Source organism: Pelmatolapia mariae, linkage group LG20 (assembly GCF_036321145.2).
Source record: "Pelmatolapia mariae isolate MD_Pm_ZW linkage group LG20, Pm_UMD_F_2, whole genome shotgun sequence".
NCBI lineage: Eukaryota > Metazoa > Chordata > Actinopteri > Cichliformes > Cichlidae > Pelmatolapia > Pelmatolapia mariae.
Genome location: NC_086244.1, coordinates 765578 through 792784, shown reverse-complemented (window position 1 = coordinate 792784; position 27207 = coordinate 765578). Strand labels below are relative to the sequence as shown.

The 27207-nt window shown below is 49.7% G+C and overlaps 1 protein-coding gene across 2 annotated transcripts in view; it reads right to left on the bottom strand.

The window, feature by feature from the left end:
* lama5 (laminin, alpha 5) overlaps nucleotides 1-27207 on the bottom strand; it is a 94332-nt gene that overhangs the window by 15569 nt on the left and 51556 nt on the right. For both annotated transcript variants that reach the window (XR_010091795.1, XM_063463421.1), the window contains exons 15-63: nucleotides 22410-22544; nucleotides 22161-22298; nucleotides 21043-21095; nucleotides 20710-20809; nucleotides 19347-19399; nucleotides 19055-19160; nucleotides 18888-18987; nucleotides 18493-18649; nucleotides 17822-17960; nucleotides 17178-17311; nucleotides 16852-16955; nucleotides 16574-16727; nucleotides 16334-16497; nucleotides 16089-16197; nucleotides 15710-16012; nucleotides 15372-15498; nucleotides 14710-14849; nucleotides 14475-14590; nucleotides 14174-14385; nucleotides 13588-13789; nucleotides 12392-12536; nucleotides 12095-12235; nucleotides 11730-11891; nucleotides 11125-11232; nucleotides 10914-10997; nucleotides 10455-10685; nucleotides 10236-10349; nucleotides 10014-10144; nucleotides 9666-9746; nucleotides 9032-9246; nucleotides 8845-8945; nucleotides 8254-8437; nucleotides 7716-7856; nucleotides 7488-7639; nucleotides 7293-7403; nucleotides 6766-6877; nucleotides 6507-6680; nucleotides 5832-6028; nucleotides 5626-5745; nucleotides 4717-4871; nucleotides 4516-4645; nucleotides 4331-4433; nucleotides 4136-4249; nucleotides 3842-4024; nucleotides 2390-2532; nucleotides 1167-1346; nucleotides 860-999; nucleotides 603-747; nucleotides 253-386 (exon numbers count right to left, since the gene is read on the bottom strand). Coding sequence is in view for 1 of the 2 variants with exons in the window: in XM_063463421.1 (XP_063319491.1) it covers nucleotides 253-386; nucleotides 603-747; nucleotides 860-999; nucleotides 1167-1346; nucleotides 2390-2532; nucleotides 3842-4024; nucleotides 4136-4249; nucleotides 4331-4433; nucleotides 4516-4645; nucleotides 4717-4871; nucleotides 5626-5745; nucleotides 5832-6028; nucleotides 6507-6680; nucleotides 6766-6877; nucleotides 7293-7403; nucleotides 7488-7639; nucleotides 7716-7856; nucleotides 8254-8437; nucleotides 8845-8945; nucleotides 9032-9246; nucleotides 9666-9746; nucleotides 10014-10144; nucleotides 10236-10349; nucleotides 10455-10685; nucleotides 10914-10997; nucleotides 11125-11232; nucleotides 11730-11891; nucleotides 12095-12235; nucleotides 12392-12536; nucleotides 13588-13789; nucleotides 14174-14385; nucleotides 14475-14590; nucleotides 14710-14849; nucleotides 15372-15498; nucleotides 15710-16012; nucleotides 16089-16197; nucleotides 16334-16497; nucleotides 16574-16727; nucleotides 16852-16955; nucleotides 17178-17311; nucleotides 17822-17960; nucleotides 18493-18649; nucleotides 18888-18987; nucleotides 19055-19160; nucleotides 19347-19399; nucleotides 20710-20809; nucleotides 21043-21095; nucleotides 22161-22298; nucleotides 22410-22544 (6877 nt within the window). In the remaining variant the exon portion in view is untranslated. The remainder of the gene's footprint in view (nucleotides 1-252; nucleotides 387-602; nucleotides 748-859; nucleotides 1000-1166; nucleotides 1347-2389; nucleotides 2533-3841; nucleotides 4025-4135; nucleotides 4250-4330; nucleotides 4434-4515; nucleotides 4646-4716; nucleotides 4872-5625; nucleotides 5746-5831; nucleotides 6029-6506; nucleotides 6681-6765; nucleotides 6878-7292; nucleotides 7404-7487; nucleotides 7640-7715; nucleotides 7857-8253; nucleotides 8438-8844; nucleotides 8946-9031; nucleotides 9247-9665; nucleotides 9747-10013; nucleotides 10145-10235; nucleotides 10350-10454; nucleotides 10686-10913; nucleotides 10998-11124; nucleotides 11233-11729; nucleotides 11892-12094; nucleotides 12236-12391; nucleotides 12537-13587; nucleotides 13790-14173; nucleotides 14386-14474; nucleotides 14591-14709; nucleotides 14850-15371; nucleotides 15499-15709; nucleotides 16013-16088; nucleotides 16198-16333; nucleotides 16498-16573; nucleotides 16728-16851; nucleotides 16956-17177; nucleotides 17312-17821; nucleotides 17961-18492; nucleotides 18650-18887; nucleotides 18988-19054; nucleotides 19161-19346; nucleotides 19400-20709; nucleotides 20810-21042; nucleotides 21096-22160; nucleotides 22299-22409; nucleotides 22545-27207) is intronic.

Below are 27207 nucleotides of genomic sequence, written 5' to 3'. Positions count from 1 at the left end.
CACACACACACAGACACACACGTATTTAAGAGACAAAGTTATGAGTTAAAACTTACCAGAGTATCTTAGAAAATAAGAAAATGTTTGTAAAAATTTTTGTAAAGTCATCATTTAATAAGTGATGAACGTTCATCCACTCGTCTGTGAGCGTCAGTGTTCAGCTATAAGCTTAAATTCAACAGAAAGAACACAAACGTTTGCATTTACACAATGATACTGAAATGTAATGAGATGCACGAACAGCAGACAGACCTGCCAGACGGTCTGTCCACCATGGTGTTGAGATTGAAGACGTCCACAAAGTTGTAGAGACTGATCACCTCCTCGTTCAGATAGTCCAGCTCAATGCAGCCCTGAAAGTTGGGCAGTGCGAGCACTTCAGGTGGCTAAAGACAAAAACACCAGAGAAAGTGGAAACTCGTCATTATTCCTGTCGTCGAGGCACTAATGTGTAAACATCAACGAGCCTGCGTACCAACACAGGTGTTCTCAGTTATTCTCACTCTGGCTCCACCTGCTCAGTTTTATTGTACTGACTAAAATAAGCGTAACATGGGGAAACGCTCTGTAACTGGTGGGTTTACAGCTCTTCCAGTACGTACTGTGAAAGTATTCGGATATCCTCCCACATAGAAGACGGTGTCATTGGCCGAGAGTTTGAGGAGCCCCTGATCTCCTTCAGCCTCCGCGGAGTGTTTGGTGGTTGTGGTGTCCGTAGATACGGACATCAGACCGTGCTGCAGGATCCTACGCGCACCAACACGGGGAGCAGATCAATGCTACAACTCCTGCACTCAGCTAGCATAAACATTCATGTTTAATCGAATGACACCGTGTTGTGTTACATCGTGCGCTTCACCTCTCCAGCAAGACGGTGCTGAATCTTCCTTTGGACTGGATGTCGTTTGTCATCATCACATCTGCAGTTTCTCCTCCAACGTTAAAGTACCAGTGCAGCTGTTTCCCCACCAACGCCATGCCCAGGAACTCCTGACTCGGCTGCAAACCCCAAACACAGATTTAAAATACACGACACCTCCAATGTTCACATGAGTCCTAAATTACCAAGTTAAGTCCTAAATTTATCACAGTTAATAAAGACACACCCCGACGAGGACTGACAGACTTGACGAGCGACATGAAATCCAATCTGTCCTCACACTTACGTTCTTGTTGCCGAGGTAGAACACAAACTGACTGTTGGAAGCATACTGTCGCCGCGTCCGCACTGCGTCCGGCAGCTTGATGTGGAGCTTCATGGAGGTGTAAGCAGCCAGGTCAGCCAGGTTAGACGGCGTACGCACCTGAACGCCTGATTTCCCATTAAACTTCATGGACACGCTCACCTGGATGGGGAAAGAGGAAAAGAACTCGTAATGGACGTCAGGAGGCTCAGACAGGTCTGCTCCCCTCTCAGTATGAATGGAATCCGTCTCCACCTTCAGGTTTCTGGGAACCCACATCTCCACTGATCTCACCTGGACCCACAACACCATCGCCCTGGTAACAAAGGTCGAGCAGCGGCTGCACTTCCTCCGTGTCCTGCTGAGGCCTTCTCCCGCTCCTCAGTCTCCCACACCTCCAGACTCACTGACAGCTTCTTCCCCCACAGCCAATCAGACTGTTAACAAACACTGGCCCCGCCCCCACACCCACACCCCACCCCTACACACCGACCTCACCAATCTGAGCCATGGTCTGAGTAACCCTTATCCCTCAGCCCACTCACACTCACACTTGGTCCTTTCCACTGCCTCCGATCACTTTGCAAGTATTTTGTTCTCCAATGTGTCTGTGTATGATTTTGTGTATATTTCTCTGTTGTCTATGATTTATATTCTATTAGGACCCACAATTTAGCTGTACATGTACAATGATGATAAAAGACTGTTAGAATGACATAATTTCCTTAGGGATTAGTAAAGTAATCTGATTGTGATAAGAACCTCTGATGGAAACACCCAGCACTGACCTCCAGGACTGAAAGATCAAATCAAAACCTGCAGTTCCTCTGACGTCCAGCAGAGGCAGCAGTGAGTCAGTCCCATGTTAAAACTTTACATTCGAAATAAACATGTTTACAGCCTCATACACAAACTGTTTGACCTCTATAGACAGGTGGGTGCTGACACAGGTGGCTGTAGCTGCTAGCTGTCGGCTAGGCTAAACTGGACCTCTGGACCGTGTTTGTGCTGTTGGAGTCTTTCGGAGCATGTTTAATGACATCATGTGACCAATAACACGGCTGCTGTGAGGTCACTGCACTAACACAGCGCCCAACTCAGCACTATGAGCAGGTATCTGTGATAACCAAGCTAGCTAGCAATAGCATCCAAATATGGCCACACTGTTGGTTCTGTCCATCTTTTTATACAGTCTGTGGGTGTACCTTGTTGGCAGCGTTGCGCGCCTGCTCTATGAGCTGTCGGATGCGGTTGATGTTCTCGGAGATGTTTGGCATCTGAACAGAGTAATTCTGCAGGTCACCCAGCCTCTTCAAGAGTTCAGGAATAGCTTCACCCAGCCTGTGCACTGCAGACAGACAGACAGACATTTACAGCTCATGTCTCACCAGCGCCCCCTACAGTGAGTGTTCAGGTAACATCCAGGCCTTTTTACCTGGTTGGAACACCTTTCAAAGGCAAACAAAATTAATGTCTGACACTCAATTTAAAAACTTACAATCTGAGCTGTGCAGCTCAAACAGAACCCCAGCCTAACCTTTGGAGGGCTCAGCGACCTGATGAATGATTAGAGACGAGTTTCATTTCTGGTTCCTGAATATTAGATGTCTGTCATTAGTCGCAGTCAGAGATGGGCAGTAACGCGTTACTTGTAACACGTTACTGTAATCCGATTACTTTTTTCAAGTAACGAGTAAAGTAAGGGATTACTATTGCAAAAACGGTAATTAGATTACCGTTACTTTCCCGTAGGAACGCTGCGTTACTAAAACAAGTTTTAAAAAGAGACTTTTCCATTTGATAACATTTTGTATGATGGATTATGCAGAAAAAATAGAACTGGGCTGAAAGATCTATTTCTTTATCACCTATTCAGGTTGTAAATCGTGTTTTTAAAAAGTAACTAAGTAACTAAGTAATTAATTACTTTTGAAAATAAGTAATCAGTAAAGTAACGGGATTACTTTTTGGGGGAAGTAATCAGTAATTAGTTACTGATTACTTTTTTCAAGTAACTTGACCAACACTGGTCGCAGTTTTCAGTTTGACATGCTTTTATTTTGGTGGAGCTCATAAATAACCCCCAAACACGTGGTGGCAGGTGGCACCTTTGAACTGTTCCTGTAATTTGGTGTTATATACATAAAATCAAATTAAATAATTCATCATTTCTTTCAAACTGCTCATTTATCCCTAAAGTCCTGAAATTCAAAGACATTCAGGTGAGTCGTGCCCTGGACAGTTCAGATGTTTGTGGAATTCGTCCGTCTTATTATTTTATATAATGTTAGTTCTTCGTTTGATTGTTTGAGTATGTTGAATATGTTGAGTATGTTGGGTCTTCGTTGGTTCAGTCTCGAATTTTTCTTAGCTTTTCATATGCTCAAACATTATCTCTGTGTTTGGTTGCTTCCTGTTTTATTTTGAAAGACTCATGCTTTGTTTTTGGATCTACTTCCTTTTGCCTCTTGTATTTACTGTCTCTGGCTCGCTCCAGCTGTTTGGAATCTCTGTGATCAGTCGGATTTTGGATTGATTGATTTTGATTTATCAGGATTTAATCTCACTTTGACCTCAGTTTCTGCGTCTGCCTGTGCTCGGGTCTGAAATCTTTCGACCATCCCCACAGCGCATGGCAGCGAGCGTTTATCACTCACCGGTGTTGTTGGCGTCCATCAGGGCGGTGTTGATGTCCTCGCTCGTGGCGTTGGCGTCTCCGTAAGTGCGCTGCCATTCGTCCAGCTGCTCTTTGATAGGACGCAGGGTGTCGTTGATGCCAGTGGCCGTCCTGTTTGCCTTAGCCGCTGTTTGCTTGGCTTCGTTGACCTGTGCACTGATGTCTGAGCAGCACAGAAGAAGAAGACGTCAGGAAGCCGTGAGCGGTGAGGAGTCACGTGGGAAACCTTAAATACCCAAATCGTGTAAGCGCAACGTGTTTTAAACGGTCGTACTTTTGGTGGCGTTGAGGTTGCTCCGGAGCGCCTCCAGGTCCTCCTTCAGTTGAACCTGTTTGGTTTTGGCGTCCTGGAGCCGGCGCCGAGCATCTTCGAGTTGCGGCCTCAGAGCTGCAGCAGAAAAACGAAGGTGATGCAAACTGAAGATGAAAGGGTTCCTTTATGAATCTCTGCAATCCAGACTGGGCTTACTGGTGTTCAGGTCATCATTCAGCTTCTCCACTTCATCCTTCAGATCCATGCTGTGGTTCTTCAGAGACTCCGCCTTCTGACCGAGGTTCTGGCCCTTCACGCTCTGAAAACAAGACCAACACACTTTCAGTTTCGGTTTTTAAAGTCACCTCAAAGGACAAACTTGTGATTTTGGGGTTTTTTACCTCTAATGTGCTGTTGGCAGCCTCGCTGGCCATCTTGGCGGCCTGCTCGGCCTCCTCAATGCTGACGACGATCTTGTTGTACGACTGTGTTACGTCTATGAATCCGTCCTTCTTTGTTTCTGCGATCAAACTGCAGACAGACGCACACAGCTCGTCGTGTTTGGTTTCATGAAGCACAAGAACTAAACGTCGTACACCTACCTGGACAGGTTCATGGCCAGGGCACCGAGCAGCTCAGCGTGCTTCTCCGCCTTCTCCACCAGCGGGATTTTAGAGTTAGTCTGAGACAAATTCTGAACCTTTTGGGCCAGCAGCATCCGGGCGCCATCCAACTGAGCTGCCAGGTGCTCGTACTCCTGAGGGAGAGAAAGAGCTGAAGGGGACGTAGCCTGGTCAAGGGGAGGTAAAGACCTAAAGAAGAAAGTTTTTGTTTTTGATCTTCAACAATTCTGAGCCCGCCAGAACAACGAAACAGTCCGAACTACAGCCTCGGATCTTTGAGCTGTAACCAGCCATGGTTCACCATTAGCAGGTGTTAGCACTGTTAGCAGGTGTTAGCACTTTTAGCAGGTGTTAGCAGGTGTTAGCACTGTTAGCACTTTTAGCAGGTGTTAGCAGGTGTTACCACTGTTAGCAGGTTTTAGCACTGTTAGCAGGTGTTAGCACTGTTAGCAAGTGTTAGCACTGTTAGCTGGTGTTAGCATGTGTTAGCAGGTGTTAGCACTGTTAGCATGTGTTAGCACTTTTAGCAGGTGTTAGCAGGTGTTAGCACTGTTAGCACTTTTAGCAGGTGTTAGCAGGTGTTACCACTGTTAGCAGGTTTTAGCACTGTTAGCACTGTTAGCAGGTGTTAGCACTGTTAGCAAGTGTTAGCACTGTTAGCTGGTGTTAGCACTGTTAGCATGTGTTAGCAGGTGTTAGCACTGTTAGCATGTGTTAGCACTGTTAGCCGGTGTTAGCAGGCGTTAGCACTGTTAGCAGTTAGGACGTAGATTCTGGCAGACTGAGAACACTTTGAGGGCTGAATCACGGCTGTGCTGAAGATGAAGCGGCCCCTGTAAATCTGTGACGCACGCACACACAGACAAGTTTAATTTGTGACATTCAAACCTCTTTGGAGTTCTGCACCATGGACCACACGTCGTTGTTGACTTGATGAAGGTGATCCGCAGACACGTTCAGCTGTTTTCTCACCTCGGTCGACTTCATCTGCAGGTCCACAACCCTCCTCTGACAGACAGACAGACAGACAGCGGTTAGTCATCACTTGGTGTTCTCCTCCACGTTCTCCATGTTCCTTCCTCTGCTGCTCTTACGTTGTGGTCGTCCAGGCTTTTCTCGTTGGCGTTGTTGATCTCGGCAGCTCTCGCCGTGTTGTTCACGGCCTCATTCAGGGCGTCTCGGAGGTCCATCGTGTCAGCGTGGAGGCGGAAGAGACGGTCACTGATGGATCGAGTTAGGTTGTCGTTTTCCTCCTGACGGTCCACCAGCTGCCCGCTGACCCGATCCAACACTACGAGAACACGAGACACAGACGGGCGTCCTGTCAGCTCAAACACAAACCTGCTCATTAGCCTTTAAACGCTGAAGTGACATCAGCAGCGAGTCAGAGACATTTAATAAAACCATCAAACATCCAGATGTTACAGCAGATACTTCATCCCTCGTTCTCGGACAGGTGTGAGCTGGTTCACAGGTCTGACGAGCTGCTGAAAGCTTAACTCGTCGTCTGTGATCCTGATCTGATGTTCATCTCTTCTCAGAGCGCGTCTGGTTCCTCCTGACACTGTCGAGTGTTTCATCCCACTCTGCGAGTTCTGCTTCATGCAGAGTTTGGGTCAGTTCGGTCTCTTCCTGTGTTAATGTCCTGGTTCTGTATTAGTTCTCTTGTTTATTTCCTGTTTTACTTTGAAGGTCGTCTCTCTCGTCAGATCGGTCTGTGGGTTAGACTGAGCGTGCTCATCACGGCTCATTAAAATGAATAAACTTACGTTTCTCAGCCTCTGCCTTCTCTTTGTCGGCCATCTTCTTCTGACCCGTGCAGCTCCTGTGCCTCATCTCCCTCAGCATGGCCTGCACCTCCCTCATCTTCCTCTCCCTCTCCTCGCCATCCTCCTCTGCCTCCGTCTCGTTTAGCGAAGAACTGTTCGACCTCAGCAGAAGGTCTGCGGACACACAAGCACATGGGTCCAAGCATCGCTCTGCCTCCTGTCAGCTCTTCAGATTTTAAACTCGGTTCTCGCGCCGTACCGTTTATATTGGCGCTCACGTTCCTGAGGAGGGACAACACATCCTCGACCCGCCGGTACGTTCTGTTTGTGCCACTGTGCAGCTCGCCGACCCGGCTGGTCATCGCCGACGTCTGGAAAAAAAGACAGCTCTCAGATTTTATGTGTGTTAATGACGCACGTGTGTTCCAAACCTGTGTGTTCTTCTTCCTGCTGCCTGTAAAACGTCGACAGAAAGTTTGAACAAACGGAAACCGAACTGGCGTCAAGGAATCGCCGCCGTGAGTCTGGGATGTTAGCGTTAGCCTACAGCCCGGTGACAGGTCTGCATCATGAAGTCAGGTTTTTCCGATCACCCGTGAATGCACCACCGGAGACACAGCAGACCCCGCCCTCCTCGCTGCCCCGGCTCAGGATTAAAGCTCAGAGGAGAGCGGGCCTTTACAGGAGGCGCTCCCAAAGTGTGGATCAGGACCATCGGAACAATCGTGTGTGTGTGTGTGTGTGTGTGTGTGTGTGTGTGTGTGTATGTATGTGTGCGCTCCTCACTTTGTTCTGCAGCTCGTCGATGTCCTCACTGATGGTGCTGATTTCTGCCTCCAGCATGTCGGTGCGACTCAGGCTGTCTTGCAGTGTGTTGTTGTAATCCTCAATGGCCCGCTGAATCATGGGAAAGTGAGTTTGATTAGTGCCCCTGCAGCACGGCGTTCGCAGCCTCAGGTGTGTGCTTGTGCGTGAACTCACAGCGGCGTCCTCCATGGACTTGTCGAGGCTCTGCAGCTGAGCCCGGGCCACGGAGCTGGCGTTCAGGCTCCTCAGCCGAGCCGACGCCAACAGGAAGTCGTCGTCGAGCCTCTCCAGATCCTCCAGCAGCACGACGACGCAGCTGTCGCACACTGAGAGAAAAACACACACGCTGAGCTTCATCTAAATACAAACGCTGCAAAGAGCCTCTGAGTGTGTGAGACTCACGCTCGCAGTGGACGCCGTGCCGGTCCTCCGTCGGGACGCTGTACCTCTGCAAACAGACGTCACACTGTCGGCCCGTCATCCCGTCGGGACAGCGACACTCACCTGTGCGCGGGTCGCAGTGTCCTCCTCTGCAGTCACACTCTGCAGGTGAGGGAGGGGCTTCAGGTTAAACACACCAACATGCAGCGCAGTGACTGATCAGCCCGCTGCAGCTGCCTCACACTGACCTCTTTGTGCCGTCAGAGCCTTTAATGACATCATCTGACCAATAACATGGCGGCTGTGCGCGGTGTTAGCAGGTATCTGTGTGTGTGTCACGCATGTTCCTGTGCTAATCTACCTGAGCTCTGGCTTTCTAACAGTCACACACACGGGGAGGCTTCAGAGAGCAGCTTGGGGTCAGTATCCCGCCCAAGGATATTTGGCAACCAGACTGGAGCAGGCGGGGATCGGACTGCCAACCATCCCGCCAACCTTCCCGCCAACCTTCCCGCCAACCCCTCTTTTGTGAGGTGTGATGATGTTTGTGTTTCCTCACTCTTGCAGCCGTTGGGTCCGTAGTCCCAGAATCCAGGAGCGCACTGCCGGCAGCTCGAGTCGCTCACTCCAGGCCTGCAGGCGCACCGACCGCTCTGAGGGTCACACGGCTGGACGAGCGCCGCAGCGGCGTCACAGTCACACTTACGGCAGCCGGAGCACGAGTCGAAGCCAAACGAGCCGTCCTGAGAGGAGGAGTAACAATAATCTGAATGAGCATTTTAGAATAACTCTAGAAATTCACATATGTGTTCTGAAACTGAGCAAACACGTCACCCACCGCAGGACTGACCTCTGACCTCGTTACATCATGAATCACCTGACCCAGCACGCCGTTTCTCCTCTTATACGGCTCATTTTTTGTGACTCATTTAGAAAAATGTATGTTTTTAAAAAGTATTCACAGACCTCTTTCTGTCATCACACTGTGACAGCGGCGTTTCTGAGTGTGAGCTACATTCATATGTTCTAAAGATGGCGCCGCCGCGTGGATCACTGTCGACTCCTCGTGCGGCTCTAGACCACTTCCAACATGGCGGCCGTGTTTAAATGACAGATGTTGTTGAGATGTGACCTCAGAGAGCACTCTCACCTCGCAGCGATCGCAGAGCGGCCCGGTGACTCCGGGCTTGCAGCGGCACTGTCCGCTGTGCGGGTCACATGACTCGGTTCCACACGGAGAGCAGTCACACTCTGCATTAGAAAGCACACACACGCTGAATCCACCTGCAGCCTGCACTGCCAAACCTGATCACGTGACCGCAGGACACCGAACTCACGGGTGCAGTTTTTGGCGTTAATGGCGTCGCCGTAGTAACCGGGGGCACAGCTCTCGCAGCGCGGCCCGGCCGTGTTGTGCATGCAGCTGAGGCAGTGTCCCGTCAGCGGGTGGCAGTCGGTGAACAGCATGTTGGGGTCCGAGTTCCCGCTGCAATCGCACGTCTGACACCGGCTGCCCAGAACCACCGGGTTGCCATAGAAACCTGGGGCACACCTGTGAGAGAGGCCGACAGGTGAAGCATTTTTAACTGAAATACCTGATGATTAAAAGTTAATAAAATTATCGTATGGATACACAGCGTGTGGCGTTTTCCTTCCTACCAGCATATCGTTCATTTGTATATTTAACTTTATTATTCAAACAAGATTTCATAAAATTATTAATTTTTATTTGATTTATTAGTGACTGAGAACGTTTCAGGGTGATTTCAGCACCATCAGCCCTCACTTCATCCTCTGTCTGAAACAGGCTGTTTAAGCTCCTCCCCCTGCAGACCAACATTTTTTCTGATTGGCCCTCTTACATGGGTGGAGCTCCTGAACCCTGAGTATATGGAGACGAGGTCGCCCGCTGACCTCACTGTGAGGAGCATGCTTAGTACGGACGTCTGGAGCGCGGCTCCACTCGTTTACCTTTCGCAGTTCGGTCCGGCGTAGCCGGGCATACAGCGACACTGCATGCTGTCACCTCTCTGCACGCAGCCCTCCGCAAAACTACAGACAGACAGGAAGGAAGAAGAGTGAAAAACTACAAATCAGGACAGCATCAAAGCACGTGGGAGACTCTTAGTTGGAAAAACAGGAAATGTTACTTGTGGCGTTCCTCAGGGCAGCAATGTGGGGCCTTTAACATTTTCAGCTTCCATATTTACTGATAACTAAACGCTAAATGTGGCTGAATCATTGAACCTTAAATTCATGCTAAATTCCCAGTATTCCCAACAAACATACAGCTGAGGCATAGGAAGTGGGGGTACTGACTTGTTGGATGGAGCTCTCAGCGGGCAGGGGCAGCTGGAGCACGTCACGGCCTGACCATCCACGCTGTTGTTATCCAGGAACCCCCCCTGGCACCTCTCACAGTGGTCGCCGGCCGTGTTGTGCCGGCAGTTCTGACGGACAGACAGAGACAAGAATGGTTAGAGATCCGTGACATCAGAGCGAGAGGACGTCAGGAGGCAGCGTGCGATCCGAGCTCCTCACCACACAGATCCCAGATCCGTCCAAACACTGGTCCGAGTGTCCGTTACAGCTACAGGGAACACACTTCCCCAGGAACAGGCCGATGGTGTCTCTGTAGTACCCTGGAGCACATTTCTGCACACACACATCACGACCTTTAACCTTTATCCACCTTCACCGCCTCCTCTCTGCGAGTCACCAAACACCCTAACAAACCCAGATCCAAACCCCGTCCCTCACCTGGCACGAGTCTCCCAGGTAGTTGGCGGGACACATGCAGATTTCCACATTGTTGGCGTGGCGTCCGACAGGCATGCTCTCTGCACCCTCTAGCACGGCGCCACGCAGCGACACGGACTGGGCTGACTGGGAGTGCAGGGCTCGGATCTGCAGAGACTCCAGCCCGACCAGAACCATCATCAGCTCCTCTCGGGACACCGGGTTACCGGTCCGAAAGTGACGGAAACTTCCCTGTAAGCACAGGAAGGACACAAAGAAAACATCGTCATCGGCTCCGCTGTGAGGTCACGTTCTGACATCAGCTGAGTGACAGGTACGTGGTGGAGGTGGACTACCGGACCAGAGCTTACGCTGCACAAGTGTTTACAGGGAATCTCTAAAACGGCTTTCTCAGGCCTCTCATGGGGTCAGGGGTCAACAGCTTTCTAATATTACAGAAGAATGTGCAGGTGACGTTACCTCAACGATGTGGACGATGCCCAGGTGAGGCTCCTCAGGGGACGAGTATTCTCTCTCCATGAACACCAGGGTCATCTGGTTACCCTGGACAACAGAAACAGGAAGTAAAGCTGTCAGCGTGCTAACACACAGCTAACGCTACATATGAGAGGGCACAGGTGTGTGTGTGTGAGTGTGTCTGTGTGTGCACGTGTGTGTGCGTGCTTTGCACCTTGAGGATGATGTCGGGTTTCGGGGCCTCAGCGGGCAGAGGCAGCACGTCTCCTCTCATGGTCTGGGTGTGCAGACGGTACCTGAGATAGCCTCCGTAGGAGGAGACCTGTGCAGACAGGAGCAGATCAAAGCTCAGACACAAACAGAGCACCACGCGGCTTACAGGCTGATGAAACACAGCGCGGCCTGCAGTTTATCTGCGACAGATAAAACCTGCACGTCTGCTGCACGCATGCAGGTTGCAGCAGGCTGATATCTGAAGCCGGTCGTTGAAGCGTAACGTCAGAATAAAGGGTGACGCTGGCTGAATCACACATGAAAGCTGCTGATCTGTATCCAAACAGCCGTCTGAGCCTTTGGTCGGCTGTGTGGGACGTGTCTGTAACAGAGCGAGGGATTCTGGGATTCTGTGAGGCCGTAAGCTTTAAAAACAGATCTGCACCTGGAGACGGCTCAGACTCACTGCTGGCTCACCCTCATCCTCTCTGAGTGCACATGGATCCATCAGATAAAGGCGTGTTCAGACTCCAACGACCCGCCGTGCCTCTTCATGCCCGACCGGTTCTTACAGCACCTGACTGATCTTTAACTGGAATATCTCACCTTGTCTCCCAGGTAAGTGTTTGGAGCGTGCCAGTACAGCTCCTGATAAACATCGGGCACGTCGGTGATATCGGCCTCTACCAGGTCCTGATCTGGATACACGATTACGGGGACTTCCTGCCTGTCGGCTCCCAGCAGCACCCAGCCCTCCATGTCCATGACCTGCAGAGACAACACGGCTGCTGTGAGGCTCAAAGTCAGTAAATCAGTGAGGATGTGGAAGCGTCACAGCATTCAGCAGCTTTCTGAAACACTGTGAGCTCGAGTCAGGATCAGCTCGTTACTTCTGCTCGCTGCAGAAAAACTACCACAAACATCAGGTTGTGTTTAACAAAACAAGCATATTATGGGATGTAGACGAGCACCTCGGTGCGCCTCATGCTGGAGCTGTGGCAGCGGTCGGTGGCTCCGAAGCAGAAACAGCTGGTGCATCCTTTTGGGTTGGTCGGGTCCAAGTGGAACGTACCATCTCTGCACTGATCACAGCGAGGACCCTGGACGTTCTCCTGCAGGGGGAACACACACACACACACACACAAACAGACACACAGACACGCACACACACACACACACACACACACACACAACACACAGAGCAATGTCAGACACACAAACATGACAGACTCGTGTACGTTTGTGCGTTTGTGTACGTGAGTGCAAACCTTGCAGAGACACTGTCCTGTGGACGGGTCACACACTTCCTCCTCAGCCCCCGCCTCGTTGCAGTCACATGGTCTGCAGTTGGGGTAACCATAGAAACCGGGGGCACAGCGGTCGCACTGACGTCCGACGATGTTGTTCTGACATCTGGAAACAGAAACAGTAACAAAGTCACGTCGTGCTGAATCTCAGCTTCTATAACCTTTGACCTCTGTCTGTGTGTGTGTCTGTGAGCATGTACTCACATCTTTGTGGGGATCAAAAATTGGAAGTTTACTAGCCTTGTGGGGACCAAAATGTCCGTCTCCACAAGTTTGAAGACATTTTTTGTGTCATGGTCACAGTTAGGTTATTGTGAGGTTTACAGTAAGGGGAAAGCATAATGAATACCCGACATGTGTGTGAGAAGTGAGGAAACAGTCGCTGTCACTTTATGTCCAAGACACCTACAGCTGCAGTTTAGGGTAATAACACTGTTCACCACAAGGTGGTGCACTGGGTCAGCGTGAGCTTGATTACATTAGATCATTAAGAAGCTGTTCTCATGTGTGATGGCAGCCATAGGAAAGGGGGCGGAAAAGAAATGAGGTTAAAGAACAACAACAAAATGAACTTTTAGACTTTAGAGCTTTTTATTGTCATTGTGCGGTTTCTTGCACAGTGAACCACAAAGGTGCAAAAGTAAAGAAAACAATATACAACGAGGAAAAAAAAAGCAAAATCTATGTATAGATATATGTGAGTAAACTATATACATGGTGTATGTGTAGAAACATTGAAACAGAAACATCGTGGGGCTGTATACAAGGGCAGTTATATAATATATTCAATAAATGAATAAGAGTGGAGGGGCTATGGTCATTTGGGGTGGGGATGGTAATTCCACTGAGACCAAAATGTTGCACAGAACAAGGAAAGACTGAGATATTGCACATTGGATGGCAGCAACATAGTCGATCTGCCCCCTGGTGGTGAAAACTTGCATAACGGACACGAGAGAGATATCAATCTGAAATTGAGCTATCCAAAAAAACGTCAGGGAGTTTGTAAAATTATAGAAACTTCACAAAGAAATGTTGCAGAGGATCAGGCAGTCCGAAAGTTTAAACCTGGCAGCTTCAGAGAGCACACAGCCACCGGAGGGAGACAAACACATACAACCCCTCTTTGTCCTGAGGTCGCTTCCTGTTCGTCTTACCTGCACTGCCCACTGAGCGTGTCGCAGCTCACATCGGGGGCGATGATGCCAGCGTGAGAGCAGTTGCAGACCTCGCAGCCCACCAGCGGGTGGCAGCCAAATGTCTGAGGCTCGCACTCAGTGCATTCTGGGAGGACGGTCCTCGGCGGGCAGATGCAGTCACCCGTCACCGGCTCGCACAACCTCGAACCGCAGTTACAGGCTGCAGGTGACACGGGAAGGTGAGTTAGAGCGGGAACACAGGGGAGCGAGACAGGAAAAACCCCACGCGCCTTCTTCACAGCAAAACAAACGTTTTATGAATAAATAAGTGTGAATCTCAGACGCAGTCCCTGCAGCGTTTCATCACCCCAGCCTTACACTCGTCTGCGCATTTCAGTTATTCCGTTTTTCTGCTTAAAGACGACTTTGAAACGTTCCTCGTGTTTAAGAGGACATCAGCCGAGTGATGAGAGGCGAAGGCAGGTCGTGGTTTTCGGCTTCTGCTGATTTCTTTCGGATTTTTGACCCGAGCAGGTCAGAATTGAAAATACAGGAAAGGTGAGATGGTGAATGTGATGAATGATCTGTTCAGGCGAACACTCACGTCTGCAGTTGGGGAATCCCCAGTAACCCGTGGCGCACATGGAGCAGTCTCGTCCAATCACGTTGGGCCTGCAGCGACACTGACCGCCAAAGCGTTCGCAGGTGTCGCTCTCAGCTCCGACTTCGTGGCAGGCACAGGGCAGCGCGCCGTTGTTGACGAAGGCTGACAGAGATATGGCCGAGCTGAGGCAGAACGGCGAGGAGGAGGAGGGACTGCGGGAGAGAGGAAGAGTTCACACCTGTAAGGATGACGCTAACACGCTAAACTACTCCCCAGCATCTTCACCCGCTCACATGCTCACCTGATGTAAAAGCTGTTTTGACCGCAGAGTCTGATGAAGTCGTAGGATTTGTCCAGCGGCTCCTCGCTCAGGTAGCTGGAGCTGTAGCTCGACTCAGGAACAACCAGCAGGTAATCCTGCAGACACAAGGAAGAACGTCAGCTTCTGCCTCATCTCCACCTCAAAGGAAAAAACTATCCCTGAACATCATTCTGCAGCATCGAGCGTAGCTGTGATGCAGAGCAGCGACACTGACCAGCCACAGCGTCTTCCCCGCAGGTATCTGCACCGTGACGAGTAGCTCGTGGTCCGTCACATCCAGAATGATCTGATTCTCCGACACCAGGACGTCACGGCAGCCATAAGCGTGAGGACAGAACGAGGCGTTTACATGTCCTGAGGAACAGGAACAAAATAGAGCCAATCATCAGCCCCCAGCACCAGAAGCTGCAGTTCCTCTGACGCCCAGCAGAGGCAGCAGTGAGTCAGTCCCACAGGCTTCCATGTTAAAAATTTTTAAAATGATTTTAAGCCTAAAAGTTTGAATTATTGGGGGCGTGGCCTCTGTTACTGACAGGCGGCTGTAGCTGCTAGCTGTCTGCTAGCTTCACCTGACCTCTGGGCCTGTTTGTGCTGTTGGAGCCTTCAGGAGCATTTTTAGTGACTTCATGTGACCAATAACAGGGCGGAGCTCCAGTTTTGATGCACAGTGAGATTCATGCTTTTGATTGGATGTTACTGATTAGCAGGTATCGCTGTGTGTGTGATGCACATGCAGTCTGAACATGTTTCATTACAGCTTTGAAAACTGAAGCTCAAACTCCAGCCACAGGTTTATGTCCATCTTTTATATACAGTCTGTGGTGAGAGCTTGTTGTCACTGACAGCAGCAGATCCAGGATCAGACTGTGTCCTTACCCTGCCAGATCCGCCCCCCGTTAATGAAGACCTGTACGGGGTAGGTGGGGTGCAGAGGCTGGTGGTAGTGGAGGATGAAGACGTAGCGGCCGAGGGCGTGGACCCGGGCAGAGTACATCACTGCATTCTGGGTAAAGGAGGCGACGGGAGAGGAATGATTACGGTGTCAGACACATTCGTGGGATATTTATCGATCATTTAAAATGTGTGCACGTCTCAGTCGGGTTCTGTAGCTCCGTTATGTTTCACCTGAGATAAAAACGGATCGCGTGCGAGTGCGACGTCACACATATCTAAACTAAACACCCCCCAACAACACGCCCCATCATCATCAGTACCTGCAGCGAGTCCAGCCGGATGTGGTTGGTGTTTTCCGCTCCGAACGGCGGTCTCTCCAATCCCATCCAGTCTTGCTCTTCTCTCAGAGGAGGCGCAGCAGCAGGGGAGGCGGGGGCGGGCTCCTGCAGGGTGGAGGAGCTCTGGCCCTCCTTCAGGACCAGAGAGTCTGACGGGGTCAGGAAGCGTGAGGGGACGCAGGAGGAGCTGTCAGGTGAGAAGTGTCCATGCATGCCGATGCAGTGGACGCGCGGGGCTACCTGCTCCATGCTGAACTGCTGTCTGGGCACCAGGTACACTTTGTGCTGAAACACACGTGCAACACGTATTAGGATCGAGCTGATCAGGTGACCGATCATGTGATGCGAGAGTGAATCTCACCAGGAAGAAGGTGGCTTGGTCAGCGGTCAGCTGGATCTCTGCGTCTGAGGGGAGGGAGAAGACCGCCACTCTGTTCTGCTCGTCGACAGCCACGACTCGACAGAGGAAGCTACACACACACACGCACGCACGCACGCACGCACGCACACACATTTAAACGACTTTACATGAGGCAGCGCGCTTTCAAACACGTCCTTCTCTGTAGTGGGGGGAGGAGCCTTGCAGCTTCTGTGGACAGAGCTCACCTGTATCTGCACTGCAGCAAGGTGACTCGGTGTCGGTGCGTTCTCACTCCCGGCACGTTGACAGTGACGGACAGCGTCTGAGGTAGCTCTTCTTCGCTGGAATACTCGAGGACCAGGACGTAGTCGCCCGGAGACGAGAGGCGCCCTCGCAGCTCGACGCTGATCTGCGGCAGAAACCGAAGACGTTAGTTTAACCTGCACGTTTCACCTGTGGACACATTTCACGGCTGTCCGTCTTACATCCAAACCGCTGCAGACGGCCATGTCGGGGTGACGCGGGGAAACTTTCTCGGTCGGGCAGGGGCGGGGCAGGTGGTTGTCGTTGCGGCAGCTGGCATCGTTGCCTGAGATGGAGGGGAAGGAGTCCAGAGACAGGTACTTGTAGAGCAGACAGCTGAGAGAGACACACATCAGAGCATGTAAACGTCTGCTCCTCCCTCCGGGCTCAAGCCAGGGATCTGTGTAAACACGACGCTACAGAATCACTAACAAAAGATGAATGACGTGAGCGTATTTACTTCTGGCTGGCGTCGGGGGCAGGGCTGTAGGTGCAGGGCTCGCTCACTCTGATCTGCAGGATGGGAGCTTCGTAGTAGGCGCTGGGCAACAGCACCAGGTAATCCTGCAGGATAGAGGAACAAAAGTCATTCCCTGTGCACACGTGGTGAGGGGAGCAGCACGGAGGCCTCCTCACTGGGGTGGCGGTGGGTTGCAAAGTGGTTTACAGGTGTGCAGCAGCAGCAGCTTACACAGGGCCTCATTCTCAGAATTACAATTAGCTGAGCCATCTTTGAGTTGAGCTGATTTGTCACCACCTGTGTATTTGCACGTGTTTGCGTCTCACCAGCAGGACTCCCTCCGCCTCGATCACCACAGTCCAGGTTCCCGGGTTCAGCACGAAGGGCTCCACAAAGGGAACGTTGACGAAGGTCGGCTCCACGCTGGGAGCGAAGACGATCGGCTTGGACTGTTCGGAGCCTTGGACACAAACCGAGACATTAGGAATGAGCACAACACGCATTCTTCCCCTCTGCTGCTCTGCTAATCAACTTCTACTGATACTTTAATGTGATTGGTGGAGAACCTACCTCTGCGGCTGCCCTGATAGGCTGTTATTTTACCCTTGGTGGTGGCGCCCTCAGAGCTTATGTATCTGAGGATGAAACGAGTCAGATAGACGTCTGCCTCGCTCATATAAACCTGAAGCCTCACCGCAGTCTACGAGGACATCGTCCAAACAGAGGACAGGAGGGAGGAGAGAGGGAGGTTGGAGGGCAGACAAGATCAACATTTGTCCTCAAATCCCTGAAACCTGCACTGATCTGTGGCCCTGAGGAAAGATACGGAGCCGCCACCACCACCAGCCAAACGCAGCCGAAGCACAGAGACCGAAGCGTTGCGAGGAAATCGAGAGAGAGTAAGAAGACTTCCCACCTCTCCTGATTCCTGCGCTGCCATGGAAACACAGAGTCCCCTCCCAGCACTTACAGTTCCCGCAGTGGTGGCTCCGGCCGTCCTCCACAACCGTCATCCGGCCCCAAACATCCGAACCTCGCCGGTTAACATAACGCAGCACCACAAAGAAGACGTCCGGAGAGTCGACCGACACCGACACCAACACCTTCGACTACCGAGGGAGCAGAGAGCAGGACGAGGAGCAAAGTAGAGGATCAGAGGAGGCGCACAGAGAGGAGGAAAGAGAAGGAGGAAGACGAGGGGCAGGAGAAGGAAGAGCAAAAGACACGCTGAGTAAAGGAGGCAGAGACGACAGAAAACACCGACACAGAAACCAGGACAAAGCGACATAATACAGTCTGTCTGCTACGCTCACACAGGACAGGAAGCAAACATTTGAAATGCATGCAAGAGCTGAGACGCAGTCCTGCGACAGAGACACGTCCCGACAACATGCAGCTGGGCCACAGTAACATAATTACACAATAACTGCACACACTCACACATTATTTTAAACAACGTCAATCAGATCCTTCCAATAAGGATGAAAAACATGCTACAGCTCATATGTGTTTGCTGTTCCTCTGCCGTCCAGCAGAGGCAGCACTGAGTCAGTGAACTGTTTGGTGGATAATCTTCTCTACAATCGAGTTTACACCATTAGGGGTGTGGCCAACAGAAAAGGTCAAAGGTTATGGTCCTACCTGAATTGGAGACATCTGAGCATAACCTCTCCAGCTGAAGTTGGGGAACTCTTGGGGGTTGTAGCCGAATCTCACCGGCCGGCCGTCCAGCATGGTTCCCTCCTCAATCTCAAACTTCAGGTGATGGAGGTCAGGGAAGTAGTGATCCGGACGAGGTCTGCCGGCACAGGAAGTCAGATCAATGAAGTGAAACGCACAGGCATGCTGGGATGAAACACGGACTGAAGAACTACAAAAACTCAGGCCGTGACGACCCGAGGCAACGACAGACATCTCTACATTTAACCACATCTGTCTGTGACAGAAGACTAGAACTATGGGAAATGGAGTCCTAACTTAGCTTCACTGCAGTTAAACTAACTTCCTGAAATCTGTCTGAGGTGTGCTGAACTCACAGGTTACACTTCGGCCCCTCCACGTTGGGTCTGCAGCGACAGTGGCCGCTCCTCTCGCCGCACGAAGGACCCACGGCGCCACCGATGTCACACTGACAACCTGAAAAAACAACAGGTTAACAGCTGAAACAGCACACCTGTACCTGAGTGCTCAGAGCACTGCTCACCCCGGCAGCCAAAGTAGTCGCTCTCCTGCAGGTTGAAGAAGCCATCTTTGCAGGTGGAGCAGGTTCCGCTGCAGACGTTGGGCTTACAGTGGCACTGACCGCTCTCCTGCACACACCAACAAACCATCTCAACCATTAGCATGACAACAGCAGCAGCCAGGACTTTGTTAGAGAAAGGGGACAAATACAGGGGAAAAAAACCCCAAACAGGCAGCAACCTCCTGCAACCGCTCACCGACCAATCAGTGAACATTCACTAACACCACATGTTACCTGAGGTCAGCTGACTCACCTGAGCACACTCGGCCACGGCGCTCACCGTCCCCGCCACGTTACACTCACAGTCTGCAGAGAAACAACCTCAGGTTACTCTGTGTGTGTGTGTGTTCCTGTCTAGCTATCTTTGTGAGGACCAAAATCTGCATTCTACTATACTTGTGAGAACCAACAGTCACTTGTGCGGACACTAGGGATGGGTACCGGTATCCGGTGCCATTATGGCACCTGTTCTGACATAAACGGTAGTAACCAGACCGAAAAGCAGCGCACATTTCGGTGCTTTATTTCCTGAGATGTCATACACTTTGGATTCTAGCCAATCATTTTACCTTTGCAAGGATAGTAGGCGGGCCCAGGTACGTACGTTCTTTTAGAGCAGAGCTACAGATTAAAAATGCCCAAGGCGAAGCGGTCAAAAGTCTGGCTGTACTTCACAGCAAAAGATGCAAACTCAGCAGCCTGCAACAAGTGCTTTAAGCTGATACTGTGCAAAGGAGGGAACACCTCGAATCTGATGAAACACCTGGCGACGCATAGCGTTTTTTTAAAAGCCGAGAAATGCGCCGTGTTTGATAGCTTGCTGCGAGACCTCACACCTCACACATCTACTGCGGGTGTGGTGCCTGTTATCGGACCCGGAGTTAGCAACATCCCCCAAGAACCCGAAGAGTAGAGTCCTGGCTCCTAGCCCTGCCAGTGTAGCAGAAATGATGAGGATGATGATGGCAGCAGCAGCCGTTCTTCTCTGCGTGAGTAGCTTAATGTTGTTCGTGTGTAATTTACGTTGAGTAGGCTAACCACGTTATTACATTAATGCATGTAAGGTGAACTAGCAAACACCGTCGTAGTTACATGCGGCTGTCTTCTTGTTTGATGGCAGATACTCCCTTCACCCTGGCCAAAAAGGCTAAAATGACCAAAGAAAAAGTGGAAAACAGTTAAACATGAGAGGTTTTTGGACAAAGTTTGTTTTTTCCATTGTTTAAGCACTGCTTCCAGCCAAGAGTGATACCATATATGCCCTATAGCTGCAGAAAAGGCTAACATTGTTATCTTTTAAGCACCGGTTCGAGCACCATTTAAGCACCGGCACCGTTTCAAAAGTACCGGTTTGGCACCGGTATCGGATAAAATCCAAACGATACCCATTCCTAGCGGACACACTCACCGGTCCTCACAAGTTTGAAGGCCTTTTAGAGGCTCAAAATGTGGTTTTAGTTTCAGGGTTATAATTAGGTTATGGTTAGGTTTAGGGTCAGGGTTAGGCATTCATTTTTAATGGTTAGGGTTAGGGTAAGGGGCTAGGGAAAGCATTATGTCAATAAAGGTCCTCAGTAAGATAGCTGAACGGGTGTGTGTGTGTGTTTGTGTCTTACTGGAGCAGCCTTCAGGTGTGTCCGGGGACAGGTTCCAGTACAGAGGTTTGCAGGTGTCACAGGCCAGGCCCCCCACGTGGAGACGGCACTCACAGCGGCCCTGAGGGAACCAATCACAGCAAAGTTCAATACACCTGTTTCTCCTTACAAAGCATGCAGGTGCAGCCTACCTGCAGTACCTGTCAGTCGCTGTTTACAGAGACGTCAGAGTGCAGGTGGAGGTTAGCCTCCTCTGCTCCACCTGACCCTCACAGCACTGCTTTACTGCAGCCTCAACACACACACACACCCTTTCACATCATCTGTGAGTGAGAAGCCAAACACAGGACTCACCAGAGGAGGCGCTACGGTGGTCTGAACAGAGCCGGCAGGATGGCAGCTTCCAGCTTTAACGACAGAGAAAAGCAAACACGTCATCACAGCACAGAAACAGCTTTAGTGAAGGTTACAAATGATCTTCTTATGGCCTCTGACAGTGGACTCATCTCTGTGCTTGTCCTGCTAGACCTCAGTGCAGCGTTCCATACTGTCGTATCTGACATGGTTGGGCGGGGGAAGGAATACTTCAAGGACCTCCCTTCTGTAGAGGAGGCAGAGTCTAAGGACAAAGGTGACGACTTGTCCATCACTGGGGGCGTGGTCACTGAGGCAGGCAAATAACTGCAGCGCCCCCAGGGGGTGAGGTTCGCCCTGAGAGCCTGAAGGCTCTGGATGTCGTCGGCTGTCCTGGCTGACACGCCTCGACAATGCTGCGTGGAGATCAGGGGCGGTGCCTCAACTGAGGTGTTGTTCCCATCTTTGGGAGGGTGGACAGGAGGGTTGTGCACCAGCTACAGGGGGATCACACTCCTCAGCTTCCCTGGTAAAGTCACGGAGAGCCTGTCCATCGCTCAGACCTCAGATTCAGGAGGCACAATGCGGCTCCAGGTCGTGGAACACCGGACCAGTTCTTTACTCTTCCGAGGATATTTGAGGGTGCGTGGGAGTTTGTCCCGCCAGTCTGCACGGGGTGCTTTGGGAGTATGCGGTGTCGGTAGGAACCCTTCAGTTACAGGATCAACCGCAGACTAACCGATTCCACATTTTCAGCTTAGAATCGTGAATTTATATTCTTTTGTGTTTTTGTCACATTTTATTTGATTAAATCAGGAAAAATGTTAAAGTGGAGCCTGCATGAACCCCAGTCTGCTGCTCACAGGGCGGGGCATCAGCACACACCTGAAGCACAGGTATCACAGTCGGAAACTTGGACGGGTGTGTCTCTTTTCCTTTTTAGCAAACTCATTTACCTGAACGTGAGCGGTGTCAGAAACCCAAAGTTTCACCTGTTAATAAAGACGAATTACTGAACACGAGTGGATTCAGAGCTCCACCTGCAGCTGTTACTGTCAGAGCCAACAGACACACACTGCCGGTGTTTACTGTGTGTGTGTGTGTGTGTATGTGTTTACCTTGGCAGGTGGGGAAGCCGTAGGCACCGTGTGCACAGCTGTCACACCTGAGTCCCACCACGCTGGGCAGACACACACACTGTCCCGTCAGCTGGTCACAGCTGGAGTAACGTGAACCTTCAGGAGAGCACTGGCAGGCTGGAACACACACACACACACACACACACACACACACACACACACACACACGTCATTCGTCTGTTTCATGTAGTTTTACCTTTGCAACACAGAACCATGTCTTTGTCTTACGTGTGCAGCTGGGGTAACCGTAGTAACCAGGAGCACACTGGTCACATGACGCTCCACTGTAATTGGGCCGGCAGTGGCAGTGACCCGACGCAGTGCAGCTGGAGTCCAGAGAGGTGCGAGGATCACAGGTGCACTCTGGGAGAAGCAGAGATGAACATCAGTGAGGTAAGGAGCAAACGTGATCTCCACCTCAGTGAAACAGAAAGTTCACAGAAGACACAAACACAACCACGCAGTGCAGCAGTGCAGAGCTCAGAGCTACACTGGAGACACCAAACAGCCACAACATAGAAGAGCCACCGTGATGGGACCAGGCTCAGTTGTACATCTGCATCTAAAGGTCAAAGGTCACTCTTTGAGGGTGCCAATGTTCACATGTTGGACAGAAAAGACAGATGGTTTGAAAGAGGAGTGAAAGAGCATCTATGTCCACTGTGAACCACCATCTTTGAACAGAGGGCGGGGCTTACCACCAATGTTCCCTCTAAGCTGAGCGTGTGCGCAATTGCGCACTGCTGGCACGGTCTCTGCGCACAGAAAATCTGCGTTGCGCACAAAAAAAAAATCTAACCTGAATTGAAATTAAAATTAAAACTTTAACTATTCTGTTTTGCAGTGTTAGTCAGTAAGTGACTGGCTGCTCCCGTATGGGATTAGAACGATGCCACCTTATCCCATAGTCCAGCCAATGATGCGATTCACATTCGTATATACGCAGCTAATCAACGTGGTTGACAGGCTATGACAGCGTTCTTATGTGCCGACACCGGTGTTTTAGCTAGCAAAGCGGCGTGGCTGATGTGGAGTGAAGCCACGTTAATGACAACGTGTACAACCATTGGAGATGTGAGCAGGACAGACGGAACAATTGACGGAAAAAGTGTGGACTTTATACCAGTTTTTAAATTGTGTTGATCGGCCACGTAAAACCAGAGTTATGATAAAAATATCTGCAATGTTTGGTTTTCTTCCTGAATACTGTCGTTGTTTATATTTACTGCGGGAAGAAACGCTCGAAAGCGCTCTCCACCTGTGAGCAAAAACAAAAACACCCCCAGCCTTCCCTATTGGTGGAAAAATGTACCATATCGACCAATCAAAAAAATGATATGGCAACATAAGTTTGCAAAGAAAAGCGTCTGGACTTCTTTAAGTTGCTTGAAGACGTTTCACCTCTCATCTGAGAAGCTTCTTCAGTTCTAAGGTCAAATGGCCGAGAGTCCCAGATTTAAACCCAGTGGGAGTGTCCCCCCAAAGAGGGACAAAGGACCCCCTGGTGATCCTCTAATCACATGAGCCAAGGTGTGAAAGTGGGTGTGGGACCTAATCAGCCAGGGTTTCGGGTGAGCTCATTGTGAAACCTGGCCCCACCTTGTCATGTGAATTCCTGAGGTCAGATGGCCCAAGATGTGAGTGGGCATTAAGGCGTCTGGGGAGGGAACTCAAAACTGGGTTATAGATGGCAGACAGTTGGTGTCGTAAACCACCGCCTCTGTTCAAAGATGGTCGCTCACAGTGGACATAGATGGCCTCTTTCACTCCTCTTTCAAACCATCTGTCCTCTCTGTCCAAAATGTGAACATTGGCATCCTCAAAAGAGTGACCTTTGACCTTTAGATGCAGATGGACTGCTGAGTCTTGTCCTGTGGAGGTGGCTCTTCTATGTTGTGCCATGCGCTTGTGAAGTGGCTGTTTGTTTGGTCTCTCCAATGTAGAGGTCTGGGCATTCCTCGCTGCACTGTACAGCATACACCACGTTGTTAAGTCTGTGTTTTGGAGTTTTGTCTTTCGGGTGAACCAGTTTCTGTCTGAGTGTGTTGCTGGGTCTGAAGTACACTGGGATGTAGTGCTTGGAGAAAACTCTCCTGAGTTTCTCTGATACACCGGCTACATAGGGGATGACAACGTTGTTGCGTCTGTCTTTCTTATCCTCCCTCGCTGGTGTCTGATCTTCTTTTCTGTGCCTCTTTGCTGACTTTATGAACACCCAGTTGGGATAACCACATGTTTTGAGTGCTTCCTTTACGTGTGTGTGTTCCTTCTTTTTTCCCTCAGGCTTAGAGGGAACATGTTCTGCCCAGTGGTGTAGGGTCCTGATTACTCCAAGTTTGTGTTCCAGAGGGTGATGGGAGTCAAAGAGGAGGTACTGGTCCGTGTGTGTGGGCTTCCGGTAAACTTCGATGTTGAGGTTGCCATTCTCTTCAATGTGCACGGCGCAGTCCAGGAAAGGGAAACAGTTATCCTTTGTGTCTTCCCTGGTGAACTTGATGTTTTTATCCACAGCGTTAATGTGCGCAGTGAAGGATTCCACTTCTTGTGTCTTGATTTTGACCCAGGTGTCATCTACATATCTGTACCAGTGGCTGGGTACTCTTCCTTTAAAAGAGCCAAGAGCCTTTCTTTCCACTTCCTCCATGTAAAGGTTGGCTACAATAGGTGACACGGGGGAGCCCATGGCACAGCCATGTTTTTGTCTGTAGAAGCCTTCGTTGTATTTGAAGTATGTTGTGGTAAGGCAGAGGTCTAACAGTGTGCAGATCTGATCGGGTGTGAAGTTGGTCCTGTCTTCCAAGGAGCTGTCTTCTTGTAGTCGTTTTGCGTTAATGCGGTCAATGATTTTGTCCTTTTCAAGGTCTTGAAGGCAAGCTATAACTTTCTTTTTGTAGCTGCTTGTGGGGTCTCGCTTTAAAGCTTCGTAGGTGTTGTTGTCACTGAGGAGAGTAGTGATCTTTGTGTGGTAATCTGTTGTGTTTAGGACCACGGTGCACCTTCCCTTATCCGCTGGTAATATAGTGATGTTGTGGTCTTTGCTCAGGGAAGCGACGGCCTTCTTTTCTTGTAATGTGAGGTTAGACGGAGGGACTTTGGCACTGGAGAGGGTGGCTGAGACTTTCATCCTGATTTGCTCTGCTTCTGTCTGTGATAATTTGTTGATCCGTATGGCGGTTTCTGTGGCTGTGATGAGGTCCACTATGGGCAACTGTTGCGGAGAAATGGCGAAATTGAGTCCTTTGGCTAAAACCCTCTTTTCAGGTTCAGTGAGATTCCGGTCTGAAAAGTTCTTTACCCATTTCTCCCGACTGTCTTCAGGTGTGTTTTCTTCTATGAGTTGTGTAGGTTCAGACTAAGGAGTGTGGGTTTTTGAAAGCAAGGTGTGAAATTTCCTGCGTTGTCTTTCTTTTCCTTTAGAGTGTTGGGCCCGCTGAGCCTTGTCCACAAACTTGTAAACCTCTTCTAGGATTGGAGAGGGTAGAAGGGTTTCCAGTTCCTGCAGAGTCTGGCTAATCTTGATCTGGAGGGCATCTATAGTGAAATGGACCTGTCTTATCCTTTCACTTCAAAGGTGATTTTGTGCTCTCTGTAGAATCAAGTCTGCTCTGTGTCCCCTGACAGTGGATCCAAGGCGCAAGCTCTTAGGAACAACTCTGCTTTGTCTGCATCTTAGGTTGAAACGAAGGTGGTTCCTATAATCCGCCAGTTTCCTTGATTCCCTTTCATACTCCCGCACCAGTTGAAGGGTGTTCCTCCCAAAATGTACGGCAATATGTCTGTGAAGGTTCTCAGTCATCCAGGTCATCGTAGTCAAAGGAGTTGCAAAGAAAACTCTTTGCAAACTCCTTTGACTACGATGACCTGGATGACTGAAAACCTTCACAGAGATATGGCAACATGGCATTTAGTTGTTTAGGAAGGGGGAAGTTTTAAGAGTTGTTTAGCGCAAATCTCGTGTAGTTAGTGTGTAGTGTAGTCAATAGTTTTGTTGTGTGTGTCAGAACAATGAGGCGACTGCTGAATGTTACAGGTGTTACAGGAGTGATACATCTCCTGTTGTCAGGCCTGCAGGTATCAGGCTGTTGTTCTCCTTTATCTCATAGTGGACACAAATTATTTTTTGGAGTGGCTCAAATAATTTGTGTGGCATCAAATTTGATGCAGAACAGCTGATTGTTCTGTAAATAGTTTGAAATGTTTATTTAAAAAAACGCCTTGGCTGCATTTTTAGGTAAACAGCTGCAAAACACTTTGTTGTTTGCAAAACTCAGTTACTTTTTTGAAGAAGTAACTAATTGCCCAACATTGGTCATTATTTACTGTATTTTGCAGACAGAGAGTTACAGGACTCTCTCCCAGACCACAGACTCACACTCATAATACAAGTCAGAGCTTTATAAAAAAAAGAAAAGAAAAAAAACTGCACAGGTCAATGACTACATTTTTTTAATTTTCATTGTAAGTGGGCTAAAGCAGTTAATTAAAAGTAGTCTAACATAAATGTAAATGCTGTAATTTGATTATTTTATTACTTAGTTTTTAATAAAGGTTTTACATATTTTTTACAACAGAGAAAGAAAACAACAAACAACCAAAAACAACAATAACAAAACAAGCAGTCGACTGAAAAGCACAGCTTTTTCCCACAAAGCAATTCTGGCAGTGAGAACATGACTTTATATTCATGAGTTGACAGCACATCTACAGATGTAAGAGCAGCCTAGGAGAGGCATACAGAAGTTTGTATAGATGTGAGTAGGCACAAACAGGAGAAAGGAAAAAAACCCAAAACAAAAAAAACCATTCTAATTTCGGATTGATTTCAACCACTTGTCCCATCTTGTGGTATAAATCAGCGGTCCCCAACCTTTTTTGCGCCACGGACCGGTTTATGCCCGACAATATTTTCACGGACCGGCCTTTAAGGTGTCGCGGATAAATACAACAAAATAAAACTAGTACCGGTACCGAAAAAAAGAAGATTTATTCATAACACATGTGAAAAGACCCAGGAAAACCGAGTTAA